General features: G+C 44.1%; 1 protein-coding gene across 1 annotated transcript in view; it reads right to left on the reverse strand.

Moving 5' to 3' along the window:
• Positions 1–5,898: 5,898 nt before the first annotated feature.
• Positions 5,899–22,886, reverse strand: part of WDFY1 (WD repeat and FYVE domain containing 1) — a 30,459-nt gene continuing 13,471 nt past the window's right edge. Inside the window, exons 5-12 of the mRNA XM_068145497.1 lie at positions 21,925–22,075; positions 20,396–20,508; positions 16,719–16,845; positions 14,957–15,062; positions 12,338–12,439; positions 11,419–11,549; positions 9,609–9,717; positions 5,899–8,643 (exon numbers count right to left, since the gene is read on the reverse strand). Coding sequence (XP_068001598.1) covers positions 8,584–8,643; positions 9,609–9,717; positions 11,419–11,549; positions 12,338–12,439; positions 14,957–15,062; positions 16,719–16,845; positions 20,396–20,508; positions 21,925–22,075 — 899 coding nt within the window. The 3' untranslated portion in view covers positions 5,899–8,583. The remainder of the gene's footprint in view (positions 8,644–9,608; positions 9,718–11,418; positions 11,550–12,337; positions 12,440–14,956; positions 15,063–16,718; positions 16,846–20,395; positions 20,509–21,924; positions 22,076–22,886) is intronic.

Consider the following 22,886-nt stretch of genomic DNA (forward strand, 5'->3'; position numbering starts at 1 on the left):
TCAACTTCCTATCAAGAGTCTAATTCAGATGCAAACAAGCAAATGAGAAGACTTAGGACATTAAAGTCCCAGTTTGTAGTCTAAAGAAGAGACACTCCCCAGCACATAGCATGCATCTAGCCCCTAGCACAAAATGTGTGGATTCAAGATGTGGGATAAACATTCCCCTCACTCCCCTACTTAAAAATAAAGAGAGTTTCATGGAAATGACTGTTCAGCAGCCTACTTTTTACCCAGCTACAAAATTTACTGTGGTGATGAACAAAAATACTTTTTTTCTTTTGCTAACAATAATCTTCTCTAAGCAAAGACCTTACCCAGTTAGGCCCACGAATTCCAGAGCTGCTTTTTGTGTTTTTGCAAGTACATCAGAAACAAAAAGCACCATACAGTGCACACAACAGCAGCAGACACCACCAACCCACGATGGCCAATCTTGCAGGTTATTAGAGAGAAAAATGTTGCTGTCCTGCAGATACAAGGCTGCAGATCATACCTAAATTAGATGTCTTCCAGCCCAGAAAGCTTGCACAGTAACACAGATTTATTTCTCTTTTGATTTCCGTCTCTGCCTGATGGAAAACTCTCATATTGCTTTCTTGAAGGTCCTTTGAAATGGCTTTGAAGTGAGGCGAGTAGCTTTGTATTGCTACTGGATATTGCCTCCTCTTTGCTTATATTCCACTCTTCCAGCAGCCTCTCACATTCTGAAGTAGAAAATGTTCACACCAGGAGTCACAGTGAGCCTTGTGTGCCTCCAGCTGCTGGCAAGATCTTCTCTAGCTCCTAGGTAGAAGCTTTGGTGAGTTTGGGTGTAATTTATTTGAAAAGAAGTCATTGCTCCAATGTCAGATGCCATGGGCTGGCAGAGTCCTAAACCTGTGACAAGCTTTGTCTTCTAATCTCCACGAGCTTTATAGACTGCAGATACTAATCCTGGACCATATAAATACAGCTATACATTTACTATAGATTTGTGATGGATAGAGAAGTTGTATTCATCATCCAAGGAAAGAAACAAATCCTGACAGCTTCAATGAAGAGACACAAATCACTGTCTCAAGAACAGCTGGGAGAGAACAAACCACAACATTCTCACCTCCTTCTAAAGTCCTGTAGGTTTCCTTCTACAGAAACTGCCATATTTTTACTACAGAAGGCAACCTTTCTACTGACACAGAGTGCACAGATGAAGTAGAACACCAATTCCAGCTAGCACATGCCTTGGTTCTATTTTTCACAGCACCAAAACTGAGCTGCTGCTGCTGCCAGGCACCCAGAGCCACTTACTTCAGGTAGCCCTGGGCTAACCAAGGAGCTCAGACTGATGCACACCCTGGGTGATTTTACAGGAGATCTGCTATGCTGAGGTTTTTTTCCATTTGATACCAGGCTTGCAAAGGAAAAAGAAAACTTTAAAAGCCCAATCTAAATTCAGCTGCAGGGGGTAGCTTTTAATTGCACTTTAGATCAATAGAGAAGCAATCTAACACTTGCTTATGGTTACTAGGCAGGGGTTTGTACTTTTCCAGGCAACTTTCCACTCCTCATGTGTTCTGTTTTCCTTATTTGCTCACACAATCTGGATTTTCTGCAACTTGAGTGCAGAACAAAGCACTCATATCACTAGAGAACATATCGAGCTATGTATCTGTGCCATAGATTTTGATACCTTATCAGCAGCAGCAACATGTTCAGTAAGTAGTCACAACTTCTAAGCAGTGTAAAGCACTAGAAGAGTGTTAAATATAGCACTGCATTGAAGTGATAGGTGTACACAAGCACTTAAAGTCTGTCAAGTATCATTTTATTTCATTCCCCAGCTGTATAAAACCAAGAGCAGGCCAAAGCTAGACAGACATTAATGAAGCTCCATCCAGAATTCTCCTGCTGTCAAGAGAAAATGGGTTATTGTAGCCCTCTTGTGTTCAGTGAGATTAACAGATGTTATTCTTCCTTATCACCCCTTAAATCAAGGCTCTGTGTGCTTTAACCACACTGCCATGCAGGTCTTGGCCCTCTCCACCTTCCCTCTCTTCCTTTCAGGTTTTTGCTCCTGCAATCCTGTGGTAAAAGCTAAGAGTACTCAGACCATGGTTCTGAATTAGCAGTGCTCAGCTGGTGTAGTGTATTCACACCATAAAACAGAACAACTGCTGTTTTGGAGGATGAGGACTAAAACATCCCTCACTGCCTGAAAGCACACTTGCATCCCAGCTTTTCTTCTCCACAGAACTGTAACAAACACATTTTACAGCCTTGTTTCCTTCTTCCAGATAATGAAACCAAGCTTTAAACTGAGTATCCCACAGACATTTAGATACATGCAGCATTTCTGTACCCTTAACAGAAATCACCATGGTGTTCTCCAAAGCCTGACAGTACCACTGAACACAGAAGCCAGCATGGTGGGGGTTGGAAAGCACCTCTAGAGATCATCTAGTCCAACCTCACTGCTAAAGCAGGGTCATCCAGAGCAGGTTGCTTGGGATCACATCCAGGCAAATTTGGAATCTCTCCAGACAAGGAGACTCCAGAACCTCTCCAGGCAGCCTGGTCCAGTGCTCCAGGCACACTCACAGGAAGTAAGTTTTCCTACATGTTGTTGTAGTGTGCTGCTAAACTGTCACACATGTTGAGGTGAAACTTCCTGGGTTTGTGTTTGCTGCCCTTTGCTCCTGTTGCTGGGCACCAGTGGAAAGAGTTTGGCCCCATCCTTTTATCCCATCTTGCCCTTTAGCTATCGCTAAACTTTGAGAAGATCCCCTCTCATGTCTTCTCTTCTCCAGGCTAAACATTCCCAGGTCTCTCAGCCTTTGCTTGTCAGAGATGCTCCAGTCCCCTCAACATCTTTGTACCCTCCACTGGACTCTCTCCAGTAGTTCCCTGTATCTCAAACTGGGGAGTCCAGAATCCAGATGTGGCCTCACTGATGCAGACTGATCCCAGACCTTCCCTAATCACCAAGATTAAGTGCTCTGGTGTCCACCACTTAGCTGGGACCTGACAGTCAGGGTTGTAAGAATTAACAGTATTCTTTACCAGTCTGCAGAGCCTGTAGCAAACAGAGGAGCACGTTATGGCTTGGGTGCTTAATGGAATGGAGCCCTGCCACTGAGGGTGAGGTAGTAGGTTGTTTCCAAGAAGACACTCACCCTTTATGTCTGCTCTGTCCATTATACTGAATTCAGCCACTGCAAGAGGCAAGACCAGGAGCCACAGATCAGAATGCTCAGGCAAACGTGTCAGTTGTGCTTCAATAGCTGCTAACACCTGTCTCAAGGAGCCCAACTCCAACATGGACATGCTGCTGTGAAGGAAACCTGGAGAAGAAACCATAAACTCAGAGACAAAGGAGGATAAATGAATATGCATGGAGAAAAGCCAGAGGACAGCAGTAGAACAGAAAATCAGCAGTGGCTTAGCAGCAACAAAAGCAAGGAATATTAGCAAGCAATGCCCACTCTTGATCAGCGACACAGGGTGCATGTGCTTCAGCTCAGAAACACTTGAAGAGCTTTGAGAGATTCATGCAGAGATTTTGAGAGCACCTGAAGCCACAAGGAAAACAGGCTCCATCAAGAAAAATCAGTATGATGAGTCATGGTATCATAATTGTTTGAAAGACAGCTATAGCAGCAAAGCTAGGAGCAAGTTAAACCCTGTTCTGTGCCTGGCCCTCTAACCAAGGGAAGGAAAGCACGTACCTCCATAACACGTGCACTGCAAGCCAGGGAGCATGAGAGAGGAAAAATGGAAAGACTATGTATAAAAATACAGATGGGAAATCCTACAGCCAACCTGTATTTCTAGATCAGAGTGACTTAGTTTTGAGCTGGATAAATGCTCAGAGAGATCTCAGCCTCTGGCTGTCTTGCAAAAAGCATGATTCATGCCACACCAGGGCTTTGGTAAACAAAATTACTCAGGAATTCACTTACAGATGTAAGGCAAACCGTGGTAGCTTCGTGACAAAAAGCAATTTGGGTTTGAATGTAACAAACATTCTGCAGCCAAGCCAGTCAATCCCACCCAAACTAGCACATCAAAAGTTAAGTCAAAGAATATGGCTCAACTTTTCTGTGTGAGCACAAATTAAACAGTAATACTGGTTAAGAGACCCTGGGTACACAAATAAGTTAGAAGACAACTAGTTATGGCAGCTCTGTGCTGCCCATTTGTTGGCTGGGAACAGGCTCGAGCTATAGAAGCAGAAAGCAAGATTTCTTCTGGCCCTATAGAAACCAAACTCACTTGATTTCCTGAAATAGTTTATAATTGGTTTTATGAAAACTGTATAGATTTTATTACTGATATTATTTTAATGCATTCTTCCCCTGCCTTTGAATCTGAGAGTTTAGTAGAGCACACACAGCTTCTTAGAGACTATATCCTTACTTCTTCTTTCCAAAGGCTGAAAAAAACCTCATAGCTAGCATTTGTTAAGAGATCATCTAGACAGCTTACCTTGTATCCACCAGAGAAGTGGAGAAAGCATTCAAAAGCCATGCTGCAAAAGATGGTCAGTAGTTGCTGACCAAAAAAACAACACACCCAAACCAAGACAAACACATTCCCCATGACCCCCCCATCAAAACCAACCAAATAAACCCCCAATCTAACCAAAACACCCCTTAAATGTTAACCTGGCAGAAATGAAGAGTTTTCTGTAGTTAGGGTATGGTATTTCACCACTAGCCAGGTCTGGCAGCACTGAGGACTTCATTTAGAGAGACAAAAAGCCTCAGAGAACTTTCCCTCTGAAGTATCTAACAGTGAATCTGATCAATAAACACCTGCCCCATTCCTGCATCTAGCACATTCTAAAGCTCTCCAATGAATAAAGTCAACCCCATGACGAGATATTTATTGCTAAGACCATTAGCAGGTCATATGAAATGTAAATGAAATTTGCAATGTAAAGAATGTGAGAAGTGACCAACTCTGCTTTCTCACTCAGAGAACCAACACATGTATTCTAGTGCTTGAGAACACCATTTGCAGTCCAACACTTACATATCTTATTTAAAACATTCTGTAAGATGGTCACCACAGACATCTAGAGAGGCTTTTCTCACTGTAGATCAGCAACAGCTTCGTTGCTTCCAGTTTTTGTTAGAACTAGAAACCAGTATTTTACCTTGAGAAAGGTAAGAAATCTAAGCTATCAAAATGACAGTCATAGAATAGTTCAAGCTGGAAAACCTTTATGGTCATTTAGTGCAATCATTATCTAACTCTAGCAGTGAGCTACACCATGTTACGGGGCAACATTCAGGTATTACAAGCCAGTCAGTGCTGGTGAAGGATGCAATTGTGAGGGACAAGGATACCTCTCAGGTTGTCCTCATCCTTTCTCTCTGAGAAACTATTAGCAGACAAGTGTCACCACCTCCTGAGGCTGCAGTTTGTCCACTCTGTGTACCCACTGTGCTCATCCCACCGAGCATAAATCAGTGTTTATCTAGTGCTTCAGATAGGCCCAAGAGATTTCATGGAAGGGGTCATCATCTGATACAGGTTCTAAGAACCTTTTGCAGACCTCAAGGGGAATCAGATAAACCAGAGAAGAGGCCTTAAAGGTCATCTAGTTCCAAACCCCCTGACATGGGCAGAGACACCTTCTACTAGACCAGGTAGCTCAAGGAAGAGGTCTATATGAGCAAGATACAGGACAGCTTTATACATCCCAAGCTGGAACCACACAGCAGTGTGTCTCTCAGCCCACTGGTTCATCACAAGCTTTTAACCCTGCTGCTGCAGCTCATTCAGCTCCAACACAACAAATCTAAGCTCTCCCTCCAGCCTGGAATTTGGGCACAGGCCACAAAGGAGGAGCCAGAGCATATGATGGGGGTTGTGCGTTCACAGAAGAAAAGATGGATCATGCAAATAAGCTAAGTGAATATCAAGAAATATTTTATTGTACATGTAATCAAAGTTTAAAAAACAGACAAGAAGGAGTGAGGGACAGCTTTATCTAGCATCTCTTCACTACACAGGGTACAGAAATACAGCTAGTAAAGAATGAGCACAGATTAGTACCCTTTGCTCCCCTTCCCTGCCCCAGTGAAGGAAGTTCTACAAGCGAGATCAGTAATGCTTCTCAGTAATCACACACTTGAGCTGAGATAGCTATGTTTGGTTTCATGAGGGAGAGTGTGCCTTCAAGAGAGTTGTTTGTTAACAAAACCACCAGCTCTTTAGTGGTCTGTAAGCATCACTCAGTCAACATCCAGACTATACTTGGATGACTAATGATTTAGCAGTCATGATTGTTTTGTTATATCTGAACTGGCACTATCTTTAAGTATATCAGTTATAGAAAATAGATTTCTTAGGTTTAACAATATGTAGTAGAGAATATATTATCTAGTGGCAAAACTAATGTAAAGAAGCAGAGGAAGTATTCACAGGAAAAGGAGGAGCTGTATACTGAGCAGGGCCATGTTGACTAGTCAAAACTAAACCGAGCTGGAGCTGAGGAGTGATAGCTGCAAAGGAGTTACACCTCAGTATCATCGGTGTAAGCTCAGAACATCTGGTTTGAGAAATACACTATTCATCCCACATCTGCATCAAGCTCCAGATCAACTCCAGATCCTCCTTACCTACCACAGCAGGATCTTAAACAGTTCTAACAATGTAACTCTCACACTGCATAGCAGAAGGCCTCCATTCTCATCCTGAGCCTGACAGGAAGAAGTCTGAAAGCTATTCCAAAGTTTATCCGCCCCTTCAGTCACTCAGATTCCCTCCTAATTCCCCAGGGTGAAGGCCTTCAGAGCAGAAAGCTGCAACTTTTTTCCAGTACCAGCTGACTTTCTCTCAAGTAGCACAGAAATAAGCCTTCACAAAAAAACCCCAAAGTTATACAGCACGTAGCGAGGGATGAATCAAATCAGTGTGACAAGTGCTAAATCCTGAACTGAAGGCAAGAACACAAGAGATATTCTTTTATTCTTCAGCAGCCCAGTACCTCCAGCAAATTGAAAAAACTCTTCACAAAACTTCCAGAGAAGACCCATGGAAAGGCAGGTGAAGCCAGATCCAAAACAAGAGTAAGTAACCTTGCCTGGATCCCAATGCCCTTTGGAGACTATTAGCTTTTTGGCTTAAAACACAAGTGAATTGTGACATTACCACTATTTCAGTTTACAGCATGGTCCAACATAGGTTATTAGTGTCAAGTTACACACCTCAGCCTTGAATCCACTAACACTCATAGCACCGCTTGATTGTTGCTATAAATAAAGACAGCATAAACCCTTAAGTCCTCTGCCAGAAAAAGCCTTCTACCTTTGACAGTTGTGCAACACCACCTACCCACATTTTTAGTCCTCACAGATATGCAGCTGTTTTCAGAGCTAACCAGTTCCCAGCTTAAACTCTTGGCTTTTAGGATTTTGTTCTCCTTGCAGTCTACAAACATAGATTGACACAACCAATAGCCAATTTATTGAGTGCCTCACTAGGTATTTCCTGTACGTGCCAACTGCAGTCATACAAGCCTCCCAGGTCTTCTTTGTGCTCCTCCACTTTGAAACAGGGAAGGATTGCTATCAGTTACTTAGCATTAAAAGACTTAGGAGCAGGGGAAAAATGCAGCTCTTCTGTACCTCAGTAGTTATTGCTCAGTATTTATCTGTTTTAAGCAACACCAAGGCAGTATCTGAATTTATGCTGCACTTTGGCAGAGGCAGGCTCCCTAGCAGTAAAGAAATATCAGCCTTTCCACAGGAAAAGTCTCTAAGCTTGAGCTGGCCTTTTTTTCCTTAGCCATTTAACATGGCAGAGTTATCGAAGTGCATAGCTCATGCCTACAACCTGTCTTTAGAGTAGAGTAGCTGGGCTGCATGTTCTCCTAAGAACTAGAGTTTATTAGCTACGCTAAAACAAGACTTAAAGAGCCTGGAGTTGTTCAGAGACTGACCAGCTACCCAAACAGGAAAGCTGCCCCACAACAGTGGCTTCACTAACTCTTGAAGACACACACTACAAGAAAGCCAGTAAAGGAAATCATCTGTGATTAAAGGCTCCGTCACTGTCTCATCATAAAGAAGCTCCCTGCCACTCTGAAGTACCTTCTCCTTCCACAGGAGTAACTACCATACCTTTTGGAGGCAGTTTAGCCAGGGGCTGCTCAGAAGTGTTTCTACAGAACCGTTTCTTGGAAGGGAGGATTTATTCTACTAGTTGCACAAACTGGATTTACTACACTCATTTTACTCGGGTGACGTTTAGGCTACGAGGTGTCTGTACAAGATATATCAGCAGAGACAGCACATTGTTAACACTAAATATGTAAACTGAGATACAACAGGTCCTTCCATCAAGGCGTCATGTTGCAGGTAAGCCATCTGACGTTAGTCCAAGAGGCTGCAAAACCCACGCTTCTGCACCAAGGAGGTTCTTGGTGAGCCCAACAGAAAAGCCGTGCTCTACAGAGGTGACTGTCTGTCCTGGAACAGCAGCAGGAGAAGAATCAAGCGCCCAGTGTTTGCAGTAAGATTGGTAAGGAGGACTCCGTTCCGTCGGTGCGTATTGCTGTACATAAGGTGCTTAAACCTGCCAGGCAGGAGGTCAGCGCGAAGAGAAGCCAGTTGCAAGGCTGCAACCAACTACTGGAGTCATGTCCCAGATCTGGAAGAGAATGTTGTGGGGGAAAAAAAATAATCATCACCCAGCATTATTGTAAGAGCTAAGAGGTGGCTTCTGTAAGAAGCAGAGAAGCAAACAAAGGCCTCCCTGGACACATGAGAGCACATCCTCTTTAAACTATACTCGAGGGAAATGTCATAGAGTTATACCAGCCTGACAAACCAAAAGCCAAGCCTGAGCCTTCAAGGATCTCAGGTAGTGATAGGACTAGGGGGAATGGAATGAAGCTGGAGGTGGGGAGATTCAGGCTGGATGTGAGGAGGAGGTTCTTCACCATGAGAGTGGTGAGGCCCTGGAATGGGTTGTCCAGGGAGGTGGTCGAGGCCCCGTCCCTGGAGGTGTTTAAGCCCAGGCTGGATGAGGCTCTGTCCAGCCTGATCTAGTGTGGGGTGTCCCTGCCCATGGCAGCGGGGTTGGAACTAGATGATCCTTGTGGTCCCTTCCAACCCTGACTGATACTATGATACTAAGTCTTGAGAAGACTCAAGAGAGTCTTCTAGCAGCTCTGCAGGTCTGTTTTAAACACTTTGTTATCAAAGAGCTTATAAGAAAAGCAGGGACCGACTGGAACAGTCATCATTGTGATTTCTACATCACTGGGGCTTTTAGAAGCAATGTTCCAAGAAGCCAGGGAGCTCAGAGCAAAGGAAACCTGCACATTTGTTTCATTGTGTCTGTATCTTTAATGCTGCTGGCAGATTCTCCTACTGCTTTGTTTGTCCCGAGGACACCACCAGTAACCAGTTCTGACAGCTAGTATCTATTCAGTGGAGTTATAGGTCATTTCCCCATTCAGCTGCAGGAAGAACAGTCTCCAAGACATGCAGTTCTTGCTGCCCACAACAGTTAGATTTGTAGCAACAGTTGTCAGAAAAAAAAAAGCATACACAAATATTAGTTCTCTATTAAACTACTCTAATAAATGCAGGAGAGAGGTCCAGAAATACCTTCACAATCCGATCGCTCCCACAGGTCACCATCAGCCCTCTGGAGATATCCATGGACATGTGTGAAATGTTGTGTTTGCCTTCATGAAAGGTTGCCAAGGAAGTACGGCTGCACGAGAACAATCCAAGCAAGAGGCAGCCATCAGCTGAAGCTTGATGGCATCATTACAGAGTGCAAAATGACAGGAAAATGGCATTGCTCAAGTACTTGTAATTCAACCCCGAGAACTGCAGTGCCATATTAAAAGGGACAGAGTTAAATGAGCAAGTAATGCTAAGGCACTGCTTGTGTTTAGAATAAACCAAACCAGGTTGGAAGAGACCTTCAAGATCATCGTGTCCAATCAACCAATCCAACCCACCCAAACAGCTAACCCATGGCACCAAGCACCCCATCAAGTCTCCTCCTGAACACCTCCAATGATGGTGACTCCACCACCTCCCCGGGCAGCCCATTCCAATGGGCAATCACTCTCTCTGTATAGAACTTCTTCCTAACATCCAATCTGAACCTCCCCTGGCACAGCCTGAGACTGTGTCCTCTTGTTCTGGTACTGGCTGCCTGGGAGAAGAGACCATCATCCGCCTGTCTACAACCTCCCTTCAGGTAGTTGTAGAGAGTGATAAGGTCACCCCTGAGTCTTCTCTTCTCCAGGCTAAGCAGCCCCAGCTCCCTCAGCCTCTCCTCATAGGGCTTGTATTCCAAACCCCTCACCAACTTCGTTGCCCTTCTCTGAACACGTTCCAGCAAGTCAACCTCCTTCCTAAACTCAGGGGCCCAGAACTGGAGACAGTACTCGAGGTGTGGCCTAACCAGTGCAGTGTACAGGGGCAGAATGACCTCCCTGCTCCTGCTGGCCACACTCTTCCTGATGCAGGCCAGGATGCCACTGGCCCTCCTGGCTGCCTGGGCACACTGCAGGCTCATGTTCAGCCTACCATCGACCAGTACCCTCAAGTCCCTCTCCACCTGGCTGCTCTCCAGCCACTCTGACCCCAGCCTGTAGCTCTGCATGGGGTTGTTGTTACACAGGTGTGACATTTACTGGCCTTCTGCAGTCTGTCTCGTACCAGTACTAGAGCAGGAGTGGAACACTGCATTGGTAAATGATGCTGCTCAGTAATTCAAGTCTAGCTACACTTTTTCCCTGCTGGATATAGCAAGTCAGCTAGGGCACAGCACCTCCTTTTTTCAAAACCCTCATGCATACAAACAAACATTTCCAACAACCAAAAAACCAAACAACAAATCAAAAAAAACCCAAACACCTCAAAAATTTGCATCTGATTACTTTGGCACTTCAACACTCCAAGGAGGTGACAAGACAAGAAAGTGCTGCTCATATGATGGTAAAAAGAGGGTTTCTTCATTGCCAAGAAGAGTTTAATGAGACAGCAAATGGTGTTTAACTCAGTTTGTTTGTATAGGGAAAAAAAATGCCAGGCTGTGAAGAATATTCCTGTAGAAGCAGCTGCCAGCAATTGCACATGAGCTAACACATAGGCATCCTGGCAGCTGTGCTGGATTGCTGGGCACCTGCTTAGCCATTTTAAATGTGATCAATAGCCTTTACCTAAACAGAAAGCTTGAGACAAACACATTTCAATTCTAGATCAGGGCTCATGGTACAGAAAATTGGATCCAAATCAGCTTGCAGAGCCTGTTGAGGTACCTCTGCTATCACAGCGCTGTCAGCACCCAAGCGTCAGCTTGGCATGTTTGTGTACAAATATGCAGGGACACGGAGCAAGCCCCAGTGTTTCTGCAACTCAGCAGGATCACTTTAACTTATTACTCCTTAGTACTCACTCTTCATCCTTGATGGACTCAAAACAGGAATCACAGACACGGACCTGGAACTCAAATCCCATGATGGGGTAACTTGACCGTTTTGTGCTGCACTTGCCACACACTGCTTGCCCACATTTTCTGCAGTGATGCTTCATGTAAGGAAAAAAACCCAAAAGAAACAAATCACCATATTGTGCCACTTGACCATCTTACCAAGTGTTCACAAAGCTTCTGGTGTGCTACCTGTAACAGAGCGACCCACTAGGAAGCTACCTGTTACTTCAACCAAAGACCAATAGTTGTCTTGACCATTAACAGGTTTACCACCATATGCTCCCTGTTACTTCAACCAAAGACCAATGGCTTTCTTGACCATTAACAGGTTTACCACCATATACTCCCTGTTCATCCTTATCTCCTTTTGCAAGTTCCTTGTAGGAGCAGGGAAAATAGGCAGCTGAAAAAGCAGCCAAGGAAATAAGTCTAAAGAAGTCAGAAACGGATGTCTTGGTGCTTGTCGAGTCCCTCTGAAAAAGGAAGCTCCCTGGAAAGCTTTCACATTCCAGCCCAGCAAGAGCAGGGCCATCACTGCTTCACTGAACCGAGTACCCTACAATGCTAGGCTGCAATTTGCTCAGTTATGAGGCATTGTGTGCCACTTCACACAACACTTGAGGAGTCCACAACTCCAGTGCAAGGAAATACTCTGAGAGATCCAACAAAGCGCTCTGAGCACAGCCTGCTCTGCCCTGTGATAGAAGCTTGATGCAACACTTTCCACAGAATTGGAAAATTCCTTAGCACCTATTAGGAGCTGTGACCTCCCAGTAAACCTTCACTTCAAAGCAGCAAACTACCACCAGTTTAAAAGAGCAAACAGCTTTAGTGGTTTTCTGTTTGCTGAAGCATAGCAAAGCACTCAAACTAGCAACCTCACCTGTCTCAACCCTAATGTCTTTGTATCCCACATTTGCTTTATGTTCCAGAAGAAAGGTTGTTCACACTTCTGACAGGAATCACTTTCAAGCCATTGAGGAGCCTACAAAAGAGCAAGAGATGCAAGCAGTCAGTTCTTTTTCCTCATACAACAGCCAAGGAAGTTGGTTTTAAGAACCCAGAGCGAAGTTTGCCGTGGAAGGATGCCCCATCTCAGTTCTGAACATCATACCAATAGATTGCCTAAGGAATAATGCATAGAAATTTAGTACCAAAAACCCCCAAACCCAAGACTAAAGTTATTTGTTACCTAGACACCTCCTGTACTTTCTAAGCCTGAAGCAGTTATGTTATGCTACTGCCTTAATAAAAAACCTAATTCAAACATCTAAGTTATTAAACTTGCTGCGGGCATTCAGAGCCTGCTGCTCGGGTTGCCTAGATGATTTTTAAGAGATACTGTAAGTTGTGGAAGCTAAGAGAAGGACTCCAGCAGTAAATCCTAGGGTTAAATATTTTTTTTCTGCTTTGCTAGGAATGCAGTTGGAAATAATTAAGAACTCATCTGCATTCACCACCCTCCCCACATCTTCATTAAGCACCTCTTCTCCCACCCACGTATTTTTTCCACCATAAATGGGACTAGGCCAAATGAAAATAGAGCTTTCACTGATTTCAACACTCTCAGATACATTAAATGAGCATCCCTCTCAGGGACAGAAAGAGAGGCACACTACCTGTAATACATAGACTTGAGTTACACCAGACATACATCTGATGGAGGACACTCCCTGAATCCCAGCAAAGCTTTTCCCCTCAATTTACTACACCCATTGTTGACAGTAATAAAACAATCACACTGTCAGTTGCATCCCCGCCACACCATGAATATTTATTCATGCCAGCTGTCCAATCCCTACATCTTCAACCTTGACTGCAGTCCCCTTCCTTACCCCATGGTATTGGAAAATATTGTAAAGGGCAATAACAAGTCCAGCGTGGGAGGTGTGGAGGAGAGCAAAAGAAATGAGTTGCCTCTCCACCACCAAGTGAGATGTTCTACATTCCTTCTTTCAGTCACTTTACAACAGCAGTTTTCACTTAAGAGCATTTTTAAAATGACAATTGACATTCTGACTTGGATATATTCCTATTCTGTTCATCTTAATTTCAGCTATTAATTAAAACCTGCAAACACTACCAGCACAATTGACAACACAAAGTCAGAACTGCCCAAGATCAATTGTGCAGCTATCAGTGGAGTTACCAGTCCTTCTAATTAAAGAATTGAGTCTTTGGTCTTAGATGCATCAGTGCATAGTTGAAGATGATAATCTATGATATGACTCACTGGCTAATGCTTCAGAGGCAGGATGTTCATCATTCTTCAAACATTACTTTCTTTGCTTTGGATTTAGTTTGATTATGTTTTTCCAATGAGTTCTGAGACATCACAGAATCCCAGCACGGTGGGGATTGGAAGGGACCTCTGGAGGTCATCTACTCCAACCCCCCTGCTAAAGCTGGGTCTCACAATGCAGATGGCCCAGCACTGCAATGTTCACATGACTTTAAAATCTCTCCAGAGAAGACCACTCCACAAATTCTCTGGGCAGCCTGGTCCTTCAGTGCTCCGGCACCCTCACAGGAAGATTTTCCCTCATGTTCAGACAGAACCTCTTCAGTTCCACTTTGTACCCATTGCCCCTTGTCCTGTCACTGAGCACCACTGACAAGACTTTGGCCCCATCCTCTTGACCCCTGCCTTTTAGCTATTGATAAGCATTGATAAGATCCCCTCTCAGTCTGCTTTTCTCCATGCTCGACCTTTCCTCATCAAAGCTCCAGTCCCCACAGCATTTGCGCAGCCCTGTTCTAAGCTAACCATATTATTTTAATAGTATTAAAACTGTCTATTATTTAGAAGATCCCTTAATTACTGTGTGCAGATGCAGAAGAAAAACAGCCACATCTTGTTTTTCCCAATTGTATTATAAGGCAATTCCTTGCAGCTACAACGTTTCATAATATGACAGAAGTTGTGAAGAAAGAGCACACTCGATGTCAGGAGCGTCACATACAGCATTCAGGGTGTTTAGGGTCACACCTCAACACAGGTCAGAAAACAGGTCTTAATTGTGACACCTGTGTTTAAGGAAAAGCAATGGGGCAAGGAATGGTGATGCTATATGGGGGCAACCACACTATAATCATAGGAGTTAGTTTTAACTAAAGATAATAACAATGAATGTATTTTCAGCTCCTGTAATGGATGTGAAGTGATGCAGACAGATTGTGCAAGGCAGGCTCAGATGCTGTGTACAGAGGTCTGAGGACCAAATCTCTGCATTTTGACCTACATCTCAAAACAGCATCTTGCTTTACCTGCTTTGATGTGTTTTGGCAGCACAGCCCGCAGGTTTCTTCTCTGCAAAAGTTTGCCTGCCTCAGTGTTCCAGCAGCAAGGGACTGTAGCCATCCCAGTGAACATGTTGTCTCATTGAGATAAGGTTCTATGCAGTGCCATGCCCATCATGCACTTCTCCTGTCCTGGGAATCCCTCTACCACAACGCAGCCTGAATAGCCACTGTGAATCTCTGCCCTAGGACATGATCTTACCTCTTCTCGGCTGATATCCATGTTCCAAACAGCAATTCCCCCATCAGCTGAACAAGATACGAGCTGCCGTGTCAGCTGGATGTAACAGATAGCCTGCACCTTGTCACTGCAAACAATACAGACAGCTATTTAAACACAGCTTCCATTCCCAGCAAGCCCCCATTTATCCTTGTAAAGCTACCTAGGAAGACAGAACTGATTTCCAAACATTTTGCTAAATCTACTAAGTAGAGCTACAAAGATGAGTGAGCAGATGTTGTCACCTAAGCACCACCCTAGCATCAGGATGTGCCAAAGAACAGTGTTTCTGCAGGCTCAGCCAAGATACCAGAGGTGTAGCTCCATGTTTGCTGGAAATAAACACTGATAGTGAGATGAGTGGCAGCTGGCTCAGAGTGTGTGTGCAAATACTCTTGTGTTGGCAAGGAGAGCCAGTTATCAAAGCAGAGACAACTGCAGAAACAAAGAGAAATATTTGTTTCAAGATACAGCTAGGAAGCAGAAGGAGCTTCCACTTCTGCTAACCAGTCCCAGTAAGTCACTTTGCAGCTGCAAAGTGTGCCTTTACCAAAACAGTTTAACCCTAACCAGAGTCAGGACAAAATAAAAGGCTACCCTCAGAAACTAAACAAAGGCTCTCGACAGTGTTAGATTGTTTTGCAACATCTAGTTTGAATCAAACAAACCACATTCTGCTTCTCAGAAGAGCTTACTTTCCCATTCAGAATGAAGTCTGATGCTAAGTGGAATATTTGAACAGTGTTGTACATCTTCACCAGGGCACACATGCGGCAGCAACAGCAGTAGAAAATCCTCCACTCCTGACTTCAGTTACTTTTTGGTAACCAGTACTCATTATTAGTTCTTTAGCCATAAAACTAAATCATCAAGGTGTACCAAGAGTCCTATGGCTAAGACTATCAGTTTTGGCCTTAGATAGTCAAGGATGGATGGAGGCATCTACAGAATTAGACAAGAATGCACTATACAAATATATGTTTAAACATACACAAGAGCTCTACTACCACTGCATTTCTGAGTAGAATATCTCTAAGGTGAACTGTCTGTTGGACTGAATTAAGGCCCTGGATTTAAAAATGGCAGCTAGTGTTGTCTCTCTGTGCAAAATAAAAAGTTGATTAAATACAGACAACTAAGTACCTAACCCGCAGAGCAGAGGAGATGTGATGTGCTTTCTGAAGCTAAGAGACCATCCCTGTAACTTAGCCAATCAGTTGATTACCTCACTGACAGAGACAAGAGAACAGGAACATATCAAAGCTTATGCTAAAAAGGTACAGAGTCATAGAATGGTTTGGAAAGGACCTTAAAGATCATCAAGTTCCTAATGTGTTGCCATAAGCAGATACCGCCTACACAGACCAGCTTGCTCAAGGCCATATGCAACCCGCTTACATATTTCTAGCCCTATCCTCACAGGCAACAATACAAGAGCATACAAGTTTTACATCAAGTCCAAGCAAGATGATTTAGGACTGTTACCCACCTCTTTCTATAACCTACTTATGTTCTCATTACTCATAGAATCATCATGGTTTAGAAGTATCAAATGAGCTAAAAAAAGATGTATCAGTAATGCTCTCCTAGTGCTGATTATTCCCCCTCAAAGTCCTCAGAGTTCTGCCAGAAGTAATTTTCTCCTATTACTCAAAGACTCAAATGTCCTGCTGTGCTATTTAGTCTTCTTAGGACTCTGTGTTCATTATAGAACATGCAGTAGAAATGAGATGCCGTTACATACTGATGTCCCTGGAGCAGCAGTGTTCGCCCCTTCCTTCCACCTATGTCCCACATGATAATGCTGTGGTCAGAGGCACCTGAGAAGAGCAGGCGTTGAACAGGATCCCACCACAGAGAAGTAATACTTCCTAGGAAAGAACATGCTGTAGTTAGATCCAAGGGAGCCATTCCCCAACACAATCATGCTCTTCTGGGTCACTGAAATGAAACCTGAGGTACTCCCTTGCTGCAGTAACAGACATTGAAAGCTGTAAAGCAAAGAACAGGACGGAACAGCAAGATAAAGTCCTGCTAGAGGAGCAAAGGGCACTTGACAACAGAACAAAATATCCCCCGAGAAGAAAGTTAGATGCAAAGCACAGGTCAGAATGTTGGAGTTACCAGCTTTCTGCACCTTTATTTAGGTATTTGTTTTGAGAAGCCCACAGGCCACTGATAAGGTTTGGAGGACAGAAAGTACTGAAACTTGCCAAGCTACAGTACAGCAGAGTGCTTGGTCAGTGGCTGCAGAACATTGTGTTCACAGATAAAACAACTTCCTTATGTAACCATTTACAACCTTAAAATGATCAGAATAAGAAACTAACTGACAGTTTCACTGCTGTTAGCAAATCTATACACTAAATCACAAAGCTACATTTCAGAAGGCCCAGTCTGGCTGTTCACCTCATTAGCAAGACACATAAAAAGAAAATGAGTCATCTGACAGTAGCAGCCTTATACTAAACCCATTACACCACAATGTAGACAGGAGACTAAAGAGTTTTGTCACACATGCCTCCTGTAGTTTTGAAGTTGCAGGAATAGCCTTCCATTCAAAACTTCCTTCCACTGTTCAGTCTAGTCTAGCCTTGCTAGTCTAAAAGCAAGATGAGTGGCAATTATAGCCCAAACCAGATCTTTCCAGCTCTCTGGAACAGGAGGTTTTTCTTCCTTCCTTTAGGGCTGCACTGTTTTCAGACTGACATCTGGGAATGGCTGCCTCAGAGAACACTGAGCACCCACACCAAAAATGGCAGTCTGAGTATTCTTTCAGCTTCACACAGAGTACACTGCTAAACATGGAAAATTCTGGAAGCTGAGCATTGAATGAGAAGCTCTAAAACCAGGTAAAGCACAAAGCACACATTGCTTGAAGCCACAGTAAGGCAAGAGCTAGAAAGGAAACGAGAGGAAGTGAGGGTTTTGAAGTCAGACAAACATCACCGCACTTAGAGAAGAACTAGAGGCTGCTTAAGTTCAGAGTTACCAGGCCTTGAGAACATGACACAGGTACTGCAGAGACAGGTCACACATCACCCATTTTATACCAGTTGAAGAAAAAATTGTTTCTGACCCTTCCATTTAATCACTTTCTAGACTAGATCAGTTCTTGCTTTGAGGGCCACAATCCCTTCAGGGAACCTACACAGAAGCCAAGTTTTCTGCTATGCAGACAGCACAGTGAGAGTTGGTGCTTGGAAGTCCACCACATCTCCATAAATGGAACATGTGAGTAGTGCCACATTGAGAGACACAATCATGGAACTCTTTTGGCTGGAAAAGACCTTTGAGATCGAGTCCCACCACTACCAAACTCCACAGTCTGGTGCTCAACCTTATACATCCTATACATCAAGGATGGTGATTCAATCACCTCCCTGGGCAGCCTATTCCAGTGTTTGATAGCCCTTACAGTGAAGAATTTTCTCCCAATATCCAATCTAAACCTCCCATGGTGCAACATGAGGCCATTTCCTGTTGTCCTTTAGATTGTTACAGTGCTCTCAACTTGCCCCCCACATTCAACCCCTGCTTTATCATTTTATGGCCATCTATAAATCAAGTCCTTAACAAAGTGTGCTCTGTACTCACAGCTATTAAACAATGCAGCATTTTCCAGTGGGTCAGAGACTCATGACCCAGTAATTCATCCCTAAAAACACAAACTAGTCAGCTGATTTGAAAGCTGCCAGTACCCATGGGGAGAGGCATTAAGTCTTGTGATTTCTCCAAGTATATTATTAAATTACACATTCTTTTATGATTGGCATCCTTGCCTTACTCATGACAGCACACAGTGGCTCTATTATCATGTTACAGACTATTTGGTTCTTCATTTAAAGATCACAGAACCATAAAATCTGCCCTTCTTTGGACTTGATCCAGCACCTCAATGTCCTTTTCAGAGCGAGTGGCCCAAAACTGAACTCAGTATCTGAGGTGCTGCCTCACTAATACCAAGTACACTAGGACAACCACCTCTCTCTCTCTCTGTAGACTTGATGACCACACTATTGCTGGTACAAGCCAGGATGCTTCTTGGCCATCTGGGCACATGCTGGCTCATCTTCAGCCAGCTGTTGACCAGCACCCCTCAGGTCTTTTTTCTACTGAGCAACCTTCCCGTCACACTTACCCAAGCCTGGAGGATTGCATGGAGGAATTGTGACCCAAAAGCAGGGCTTGATACAAGGACTTCAGCTATACTACATAGGATGAGACAATTTGTCTCTGACTGGACAATTTTGATCCTGAAAGGCTTTCTAAATTTCTTGTGCATATTTTTGTTTCTTATAAAGACTGATTAGAGCTTCAAAGATGAACTGGGAAGAGCTAGTGGCTTTTAGAATCTAGATTGGAAGTTGTAAAGCTGCTTTAGGCATTATTATATTACTACAAGGCCTCTGCTACAAAAAAAGGAACACATTCTTCTCCTTTTCCATGTTAAGGAGACTAAAGTTTCTAAAGATGGCCATCTAGTGGGTAACTGAACACAGAAGTTTACCATTATTTTTCATCTATAATAAAAATACCTGTCAGGATTTAAAAGGCAAGAATGTGTCTGCTAAGAGCTCTGAACAGCACCAGTTGTTTATCCTGTACCTATCCTTAAGAGCCAGGCTAGGGTCAGAGTGGCTGGAGAGCGGCCAGGCAGAGAGGGACCTGGGGGTGGTGGTTGACAGCAGCTGAACATGAGCCAGCAGCGTGCCCAGGTGGCCAGGAGGACCAATGGCATCCTGGCCTGCATCAAGAACAGTGTGGCCAGCAGGAGCAGGGAGGTCATTCTGCCCCTGTACACTGCACTGGTTAGGCCACACCTCGAGTACTGTGTCCAGTTCTGGGCCCCTCAGTTTAGGAAGGAGGTTGACTTGCTGGAACGTGTCCAGAGAAGGGCAACGAAGTTGGTGAGGGGTTTGGAACACAAGCCCTATGAGGAGAGACTGAGGGAGCTGGGGCTGCTTAGCCTGGAGAGGAGGAGACTCAGGGGTGATCTTGTTCTCTACAACTACCTGAAGGGGGGTTGTAAACAGGCAGAGGTTGGTCTCTTCTCCCAGGCAGCCAGCACCAGAACAAGAGGACACAGTCTCAGGCTGCGCCAGGGGAGGTTCAGGCTGGAGGTCAGGAGGAAGTTTTACACAGAGAGAGTGATTGCCCATTGGAATGGGCTGCCCGGGGAGGTGGTGGAGTCGCCATCGCTGGGGGTGTTCAGGAGGAGACTTGACAGGGTGCTTGGTTGCATGGGTTAGTTGGTTGGGGGGTGTTGGATGATAGGTTGGATGCAATGATCTTGAAGGTCTCTTCCAACCTGGTCTATTCTATTCTATTCTATATCCAACTGAATGTCTCTCTCATCCTGATTCACAAAAATTAACTATAATCTGAGCCAAGTGGAATTAGAAGGAAGAGTTACTTTACCTTCATGCCCTTTGAGTGTGGTGATAACTGAGCACGTGTTCTGCTCGAGCTTCAGGAGAGTGATCTGTCCAGAATAATCACCAACGAAGGCGTGCCGGGTCTCGTGATCATATCTGAACGCCGATCAAGGAGAAGCCTCATTTGCTCTGAAGAGTATTTTATGGTACTGAAACAGCACAGCTGGCAGCCACAGAATCTAACAACCTGGAAATGAGTATTTTAATACCCCAGATAAATTCTTACATAACCATTTCTAAAGCAGCTGGAGATGGAAACAGTTAAGCCGTTGTCATTCCTCTCTTCTCCTCACACCTCCCTACATGTGCATGTAAGACACTATTGAAGAAGTTTCAGAAAGCCTCTGGAGAAGCCATGGGATAAATTTATGGCAAGCCAAGTAGAATGAGACTATATCTAGCAGATATTTATAGAATACACTCATGATCTTCCACAAGAGATGTCAAAACTCCTCAAGCTACCTGTTGAACTGCAGAGCTACCACTAGGAGCACCTCACTGGACACTGGGTGGCATTCAGTCTTACCAGGAATCTGCTCCTATAAATTCTTCGTTTTCTAGCATGTTGTACTAGTTGATGCCTCCAGGATAGGAAAACCAAGACACAAGGATGCTGACTCTCTGCTCACCTTTGTATCCCTACAAAGGCTGCAATTAAAAGCAATTTGTAGGAAAGCAAATCACACAGAGACCAATTACTACTAGTAATAGATGAAGTGTCAATATACTTTGTACCTTAAAGATAGGAGAGATTAACATGAGCACAGACAGAAAAATGAAAGCAGTCCAAATGGTGTTTTCTGCTCTGGAAAGACTCAGATGGACACTGGCATCTGCTGAACAAAGTAACTTGCCTAGAAAACAGGCCAGTTAGTAGTCACTTCCACAAGGTGCTACAGATGGACATCTCAACACTAGGAACTAGTAGACACTCTTAGTATCATAGTATCAGTCAGGGTTGGAAGGGACCACAAGGATCATCTAGTTCCAACCCCCCTGCCATGGGCAGGGACACCCCACACTAGATCAGGCTGGACAGAGCCTCATCCAGCCTGGGCTTAAACACCTCCCTGGACAACCCATTCCAGGGTTTCACCACTCTCATGGTGAAGAACCCCCTCCTCACATCCAGCCTGAATCTCCCCACCTCCAGCTTCATTCCATTCCCCCTAGTCCTATCACTACCTGAGACCCTGAGAAGTCCCTCCCCAGCCTTCCTGTAGGCCCCCTTCAGATACTGGAAGGCCACAATTAGGTCACCTCAGGGCCTTCTCCTCTCCAGACTGAATAGCCCCAACTCATCTCTAACTCAAGGTCATCAATTCAATATACCCTTCTATTATCTAACAACAGCTTACAGAAATAAAGGTATTACATATTTTAACAGAATAGGGGTTTGCAGACCTGCAAGAGATTGCCCTGTAGCTATTTACATGAGAAGGAGTGAACATTGAGCTAAAGGAACAAAGTCCTCTTCCACTTTCAGGACAGCAATCATAGTTCAAAGGATACTGTAGACACGAAGCCCAAGAGGTGAAATAATGTCTTCCAAGCATACTCCCACTCCTGGTGCACATCCAGCTGATACACTTGTCATGACCAGTGCTGATAACCCACTCTGATGCCAGGCAGAAGGTAATAGCAGACACTCGATTCTGATGAGCTGTGGGAACAAAAACATTCTGGGTAGCTTCTAGAAACAAATAAAATCAAAGAGATGGTTCTTATGTTCCAACTAAGAGAGAGAGAGGGTGAAAATGGCATTTAAGCAATGCCCCTGGGAGGCATTTTTACCACTATAGTATATTTGCCTCTAGGCATTGTTCTCTTTGGTGTTTGGCCTCTGAATAGCTTAAGTGTACCAAACATGTCAGCCAGCAAATTTAAGCCTTTCTCCCACAGGGAGAGGGGTTGAGTTCAGCCCAGATCACTCTGGTTACAGAGCAGGCAAATTCTCAACTTCTTCTAGTCAGACCAGGACTTCTAGAGAGTAATGTTACTCATCTGAAAACCTTACTTGCTTTCTTTACATCCCTCTTTTCCCAACCCAGGGAAGCTATGCTCAGATTCATGCTTTTAAGCACCTGGAAGCATCTTTAGTCCATCTGCTACCTGTGTCAGCAACCAAAGCCCACCCAACTTCATTTAGAATGCTACCACTGAGCAAGAAGTTACACTAACATAAGAAAGAAGCATTCCCTGCCCCCCATGATGCAAGCACTTCCCCTCATCATTTTGTCAAGTCATCCTCCTGAGGATTAATGGGGGGGATGGTTGCTTTAAGAACAAGGTCTTTTTCTCCTAAGCAAGAACATTGCTTCTATCAGTGCCAGGGAGTCAGAAGACAAGATGTGCTTTGTTTCACTACATAATATGCAGTCTTTAAAAGCCTCCTTCAAGCCTTTCACATTAATATTCCAATTTTAACCAGCAATTGAGTTTTGCAGATGTGTACTGACATTAGTACCTCCAGA

The sequence above is a fragment of the Melanerpes formicivorus genome, unplaced genomic scaffold, assembly GCF_026170545.1.
Source record: "Melanerpes formicivorus ecotype bairdi unplaced genomic scaffold, bMelFor1.0.p_v2 SCAF_12, whole genome shotgun sequence".
Classification (NCBI taxonomy): Eukaryota; Metazoa; Chordata; class Aves; order Piciformes; family Picidae; genus Melanerpes; species Melanerpes formicivorus.